Source organism: Myotis davidii, unplaced genomic scaffold (assembly GCF_000327345.1).
Source record: "Myotis davidii unplaced genomic scaffold, ASM32734v1 scaffold448, whole genome shotgun sequence".
NCBI classification, from domain to species: domain Eukaryota; kingdom Metazoa; phylum Chordata; class Mammalia; order Chiroptera; family Vespertilionidae; genus Myotis; species Myotis davidii.
In genome coordinates, this window is record NW_006383009.1 from 978,268 (window position 1) to 985,719 (window position 7,452).

At 42.4% G+C, this 7,452-nt stretch overlaps 1 protein-coding gene across 1 annotated transcript in view; it reads right to left on the reverse strand.

The window, feature by feature from the left end:
* XPO7 (exportin 7) overlaps positions 1 to 7,452 on the reverse strand; it is a 39,343-nt gene that overhangs the window by 16,414 nt on the left and 15,477 nt on the right. The window contains exons 11-16 of the mRNA XM_015557702.1: positions 7,088 to 7,260; positions 4,743 to 4,936; positions 4,193 to 4,298; positions 2,113 to 2,248; positions 1,538 to 1,611; positions 314 to 394 (exon numbers count right to left, since the gene is read on the reverse strand). Coding sequence (XP_015413188.1) covers positions 314 to 394; positions 1,538 to 1,611; positions 2,113 to 2,248; positions 4,193 to 4,298; positions 4,743 to 4,936; positions 7,088 to 7,260 — 764 coding nt within the window. The remainder of the gene's footprint in view (positions 1 to 313; positions 395 to 1,537; positions 1,612 to 2,112; positions 2,249 to 4,192; positions 4,299 to 4,742; positions 4,937 to 7,087; positions 7,261 to 7,452) is intronic.

The window sequence follows — 7,452 nt, forward strand, 5'->3', positions numbered from 1 at the left end:
TTTGCAGCAGACCTAGACCAAGTGGAGAGGAAGCAGAGCCACTGCTTTTACTGAGAAGCTTGTAATCAGGTTGCTTCTACAGATAGCCAGGGAGAAAATCTGTAGTAAACTATCAGCTTGTGGGTTGCCTCATTTCTGGGGCCTGGAATTATTCCTGGATTCTGTGTGGGCACTGCTTTTGGCTCCTAGAATGGAAGACACTTAAATAACCCATAAAGCTAAATTAAAGTGGAAACAGCAGGCAGCCATGATTTCCAAGACGGCGCACACCGCAATTCCTGTGGTGCACAGACGCTGGCTTAGAAAAGGATATCCAATGGAGAGGTCATTGAGAAGCTGTAGTGTCTTGGAGGTGATTGGTTCACAGCGGCCCCAGTACTTGAGGTTGGTGATGCTGGAGGACAAAAAGAAAAAACAACACAGGAGACACTTTTGATTTGCCTGTTTTCCTTGAGGGTTGGGATTAGAAAATCATCCATCACGAATCACCACACATCTGCATCACCAATTCACAGACATCACAATCACAAAAAATGGGTATAAAATCTCCGTACTTACATTTGGTTGACTAGAAAAATTATCCTTCAGATAATCTTCACTACTTGGTTCCAAAGCTACACTGGCCCATACCCAGGCCCTTGGAATTCTGGGGCACTCCAGGGCTGATTTCTGCAGCAAGGGTAAGAGATTTCTGCGGCAGTGATAACAGGCAGACGTATGCAATTCTGCACCTGCACCATCCACTGTCAGCTGCAGAATTCTAGTAGCCCTTGCTTCTGGATTCTTGGCTGGCAGAGTCCTGTAGACCCCCTTTGCCTTTTTCATCTTAAATTATCAACCAGCTCATGGATATGAGTGTTTAGGATTGGGATGGTTGGAAGGAGGCAAAATGTCACTTTGCACACAGCCCTGGGTAATTTGGCTCCAATGTGTGCTTTGAAAAATTAAGCTCCTAAAAAGGGGAAAATGCAAACAAAGGGCACAACTTAAAAAAACAACAACAACCAAAGGGCCAATTAGGAGCTTTCTTCCTTCCAACTTTGAAGACAAGTCAAACAATAGCACTAGATTTTGGAGATTCAAACTCTCAAAGGGTGTGATGCTTGAGAGGAATAAGACTGTTTTAAAGTGGGGCTCTCCTCCCAGGGGGCCGCCTAGTGAAAATCAGCACCAGAGGCGAGTGCCCACCCTGGGCACCCCTGGCAGCAGGGTGACGGAGTGAGAGGCTGAGCACCAATCACTGGGGAGGGAGGGCCATTTTGCTAATGCCACGACAGGGTTTGACCTGTGATTCCAGAGGCTTTGGATGAGATGCCACATGAACAAAATTAAATCCTTGTCTGTACAAGCCTGGAATGCTCTGGGGCCGGGCCATATCTCTAAGCACAGCTTGTCACACACTCAAAATGCACAGTTTTCTGACGCAAACCATCAATGCTGGAATACCAAGGCACTGGCAGCACAATGCCAAGATCACATTTTACAGTTGCAATAGGATTGCAAGGGACTCTTGCTGATGGCAAGCCAAAACACTTACATTTTTCCTATGAAGACGCTTAGGACCATGGTCTCATCATTCAAGCCCAGAACTTCTGAGAGGCGGCGGTACAGCTGGTGTTGTGTTGAGAAGAGAAAGTAACCAGAAAACATGGATTAGAAAAATCACATCCCAGTACTGTTATGTCCTCATTCAGGAGGTAAGATGTGGGAAGAAGAATGGACAACAATGTTGAAAAGGCCTTTACTGAAGTGAAAAGCTAGGCTCTAAGTATTACTAAATACTGGGTGGGTGTTGGGCTTATAGTCCCTTCAAATGCTGAATTTACAAAAAGACTGTGAAACCTTCTGCTGTTCTAAACATCAATTCATGAACAGAGACTGAGAACTGACAATTCTGGGAACACCAACAGATATTTGTTAAGTATATGGAGCAACAAGAGAAATGGGTCCATTCTTTGATGAGTCTCCCAAAATTCTATAAACTAAGAGGAGACAGTTGGACTATCCTGATACGTAAAACCTGGAGACTGTGAACTGTTAGCAGCTGTTTCCTTCAACAGCAATTCCACAAACAGAAGGGAGAACCAATGGAGCCAACAGAGAGTCTGTTACCTTAGAGGATTTTTGCACCTGGTCCCCAATGTAGATTTTACGAAACTGTTCAAAAAAGCTCAGCATGGCCAGCTCGAGCTTCTCGTTGCCTGCCTGAGCCAAGCGAGAATCTGTCAGGTTCATCAGCTGGAGCACCCTAGGAGGAGAAGAGCAATGGTTCTCTCAACAGCAGGATATCGCAGTCACTCTAGAAAGTCGTACAAGTCTCCTCTCTTGCTCATACCATCTGAAAGGCATTCTCCGCAGGCTATAAGTGCTGGGGAGGGACGAAGAAGTCTGCCCCACAGGAACCACAGCCAAGAAATAAATATGAATGACTAGTGAGATGTTTAAAGTTCCAGTCCGCTGAGACTGTAGATTGAGGCAGAACTTGTAATCAGCTTAACGACGGTGGGGGAAAAAAGCCCATCTTGTACTACAGTAATGGTTTTCCTTGAAACTTCTGTGAGACCTTGAGTAAAGCAATTTATTTTGAGTCTCTGTTCCTCATTTATAAAAATGAGGGAGACTGGACGAAACCAATGGTTCTCAATCATTTTTCTCACAGAGCTAAGAAAAAAATGAAGACACATGAAGGACAATGGTCACAGGTGGCAACACTTCCAGGGACCAAAAGCAGAAATACTACCTGTGACTTCATCCCTTTTCCCTGGAACCATCCCCACCAAAGAAAGCATACTGGAATGCAAGTGCATGAATGTGAATGAATAAGAATAATGTTATTACAAGTGACTCATCTGACACTTTGATATTGTGAGAATAGGTAACAAACTATGTGTGACATGTCATGAGTGAATTAGATTCAGCCATTGTGCAGCAACACGCAACTAGAACTGGTATAGAAGAGACTTTCTGAACTCAGTTTACATTGTGGCACACACAGTATCACACCAGGCTGCAAACTCAAAGAGGTATTAGATGTCATCCTTAGTAAACCTTTGTTCGACTCGTCAAAAAATGCCAGTGTGACAAGCTGTGATGTGGTCATCTGACAAACAAAATGGGGGTAGAAAGAGACAAATGGGGATTTTCACAATATGAATAAGGATTACAGATTAAAATATCCGGGAGCAATAAATTCTAAGGCACCCTGTTAAAATGTATTTATCTCTAAGGAGATATCAGGAAGTTTAGAATCCTTCAGGGTAGCAGTTCTCTGAAAGGTCACAAAACCATTTTCATAAAAATACTACCACACTCTGCCCGTTCGCTCAAATTCTCACGGGAGGGTGCGGTGCGGTTCCCTAGGGGCTACAAGACCATGGGATCACAAGACTGAACGCCGAAGCAGGTCTGAGAATCCAGCTGACTTCTATGTCAGACATTAGAACAAAGCCACTCTTCTCATTAGTTTTTTTTTGAAAAAGAGATTAAAAATATTATTTATGTTGAGATGTAATTTGGCTTACTGCTACTTTAAAATGAATTATAAAAAAACTTTTGTTTTATTTCTAATACAATAAACACTGACAGATGTATCTCACATTAAACAAAGGCTCTCTGAGGTCCTCAAGGTTTGAGAACCTCTGCTGTAGGGTATTAAAGTAAGCCACCATTTTATTTCTATGGTTTAGAAATCACTAAATACTTATTTATGGGCTTTAGTAATATAAGAATCACACAGATACGAATAACCTGAAGTCCTGTAGGTGGAGAAGTATATGGTGAAGAGATCTGAAAGGCTGCAGAAACTATATAATTCTATCTTTGGAGGATATTGGGAGAACCACAGTTCTCTATTAGACTTGCTCTGGTACGGCAAAAGCAGTCCACATTTTATTAACTTTCAGGGATTGTCCTTAAACAGAACTAAAAGTGACTCCTCAGTCTAATTTTCCTAATTCTGTATCCACCAATTCCTTGCCGAATTCAAGGAAGGTTGATAGAGTTCTTGCTGTACGTACAAAAGGTTTGAAATTGGACCTGTAACAGTCCTTCATTCTCATGGGCAATCAGCTTCATGAGATTATATCCCATTAATAGGGAGAAAAGCATTAAAAGAAGCATGTCAGGTTCCTGTGGTCTCAGAACCCAAAAGGGTTGCAGCTGTGAAACAGGAAGCCTCCGTGGGAGCACTTACCGACAGACAAGCTCACCATCCATAGCATCCTGCTCATCAGTGCTGGCAAAAGAGACCCGGCCACCAATCACTGCCCCAATGATGTAAACCAGCCATGTCAGCCTTCCTGCAACAGGAGAAAACCCATTAATGTCACCTCCAGTAATAATTTCACGAAGAAATCCCTCACTGGGAGGATCACTTCTTATCAGGAGCTTCCTTTATCTTAAGAACACCATGGGGAAGCCACAAAGCCTTACTTTGCTTATAGAGTATAGCTACTACTCTGCTCTGGTAAGGGTGATGGCAAGGGGAAAATTCAACAGATAACCAAGTTTCCCCTACCAGACAAGGTCATTATTTTTAGAGTGCAGAACTTACACATAACCACTGCAAATTATTTTAGTTACTCTTCCCTAGTCCCCTGTGGCATTTAACAAACACTCTTTTGCATGCACAGAGGAAACTGATGATGGAAGAATCCTTCTGAAGGAAAGGGAGGATAGAGGTGGCAATGGGGGAAAGGGTACTGGCATCACCTCCATACAGGCCCGGTCCACTGTCCACTCACCCTCCTGCACGGCAATGTCCATCGGGCTTGCGCTGGCACTCTGCAGCAGCTCCTGATAGGACTGGGCCGACTGGTCAAACAACTGCACCAGGAGCGCACACGTCTTCTCGTATTCACAGCGCCCGATTGTAGACAGCTGGTCCAACTGCTGCTGGACCAGACCTGTATCCTCCAGAGGATCTTCCAGTCCATCTCTACTCCCAAGGAAAGAAATATGCCTATTGATTTCCCCATCCGAGCAGCTCCTTCTTCACTTACCCACTGTTTCCAACAGTAGAGGCCCATATCTCAACACTACTTTTAATCAAGGAAGGAATATAAAAAAATTGGAAGGCAGACCCCTTCAACCTAAGCACCAGTCTCTCTTAGGAATATTTTGCTTGTTGGTGTCCAATCTTTCAATCTGGATTTCCAGTTCTTAACATTGGTTGGCCTGATCCTCTCATTCCTGTTTCTCCACCCCAGCCTCTCCTCTCGTTTGTTCTCGACTACAGTAAACTTTGGGATGATAAGTATCCTGTCTCCTGAGTGAGGCCATTGTGACCAGATGTGTTTTGGAATTCAGAAATCTTGAGGTTTTAGGGAGACAATATGGTATTTCTGCCATGTAATATAAACCCTCAATGGGCTCTGTGGTGTGGCAAATACAATATTCCTATAGCAGAATATTATGAATAGTCACACCAAGTAGAATTTAAAAAGACCATAAAGGGTCTCATATCAGTGCATGTCTCATTTTGCCACCAAATGAATTTTGGTGCCAAACTTATGAGAAAATTTAGTTTTCACATCTTGGATTTCAGAATTACAGATGGGGCTCTGTGGATTTATACCAGGTCTTACCTTCTCTACTAGTTCATAAATTTGAAAATCTTGTCATATTACAAGCTGTCCACTGTTACATCACAGAATGACAAGCCGGCAGCAACACCACCACTAACAGCTCATAGTTGTGTGTTTACTGTGGTCCACACAGTGGGCCAGGAGACACAGTACATTACTCCCTATAATAACCTCGCCCAAGAGTACACAGCCATTAACTAGCTCTCTGGGCCCAGGGCCCACCCATGTAACCACTCCCCCACATGGTCTCACTGACACCAGCTGACTCCTCAAGAACAGAAACTAAGCAGCTAATAAAGTAACTCCTCCCTGTGGACTTCAAAAATACTCAAATTATGACAAGTAAATGCATTTGACTCTAAGCAAATTAAAAATCCAACTTAAAAAACCCAGATCTTCAGAGTCCAAGTAAATTCTCCTGAGAAATAGCCAATGAAAGCCCTAGCTGGTTTGGCTCAGTGGATAGGGTGTCGGCCTGAAGACTGAAGGGTCCTGGGTTCGATTCCAGTCAAGGGTACATTAAAAAATAAAAGATAGCCAATGAAAAAATATACAAGAGTAGTCTTAAAAGTTCTCATCACAAGAAAATATTTTAACTATGTGATGGATGTTAACCAGACTTATTGTGATCATCTTGCAATATATACAAATACTGAAGCACTATGTTGTACACCTGAAAGTAATAGAATGCTTTATGTCAATTATACCTCCAAAAAAAATGGTTAAATGAGATCTTAAAGGTGGAAGTCTAGTCCAATAGGACTGGTGTCCTTATAACATACATATATGTGCGTGCACGCACACAGAAAAAACCCTGTGAAGACAGAGAGAAGATGCAGGCCAAGGAGAAAGGCATCACCAGAAACCAACCCTGCTGGCACCTGGATCTCAGACTTCTAGCCTCCAAAACTGTGAGGAAAAACAAACAACAACCCAAACCACAAGCAAGAAAGGTACCTAAACCAAATAACTTAACTCCACACAGGTCATTTTTGCAGGGGTCTGACATTCCTTTAGCTATATGTTTCTGGTACAGTTAAAGGGTAGACAGAAACCATGTGTTAATGTAATACAATCAGTGATCAGTTGCCTAGAATTCTTATTTCTTCTAGTCAACTCTGAATTGTGTTATCTCTTTTATCTATTTAATATTTTAGGAGTTCACATTAAGCACCTATAACTTACACATTATAATTCTTATAATCTATAGTCTATAAATGTTTCTCTCCTAGTTAAGGAAAATCAGTGGCAAGGACAAACATTATGTTTTGTATTCAAAGATAATGCTGCCGATGGCAATGATAGGACACGAATAGGATCTTAAAGACTACTCTTTCAGAAGTTATGCTATTCTGCTGACATAAGAGAATGACCATTAACAGTATTAGCTCCAATAAGACTCCTATCAAATACTCCTATCAAATTTTTTTGCCAATGGGGTGTCTGATCTCTGGTAAGTCTAACACCAGGCTACTGGGGGAAAGTTGTCCCAATGTCCTTACCTCAGTATGATGTGCACAGACTCCAAACGGGATGTAATGTAGGCTTTGGTGACTTCAGGAGTATAAGTTTCCAGCATGTGGGGCTCTGTGGCTTTCACATATGGCACAGAGGCTGCCAGACGCTGCCATAGGCTCAGGAGATAGTGCACACTATTTGGGGCAAATTCCCAGTGCTAAGGAAAACCAAAAGAGCAGGAGGCATACTTCTTATTTTTGTACACAATACACTAGTCCCATGCCACTCGAAACAAAGGATAAAGACTTAAAAAAAAAAGATGAGAATCTTTTATGGGCTTTGTTCTGTGTATGGCAACTAGTCTAATATGTTTATTAGTATTTCAGAGACTATGCATCTAATGAAATGA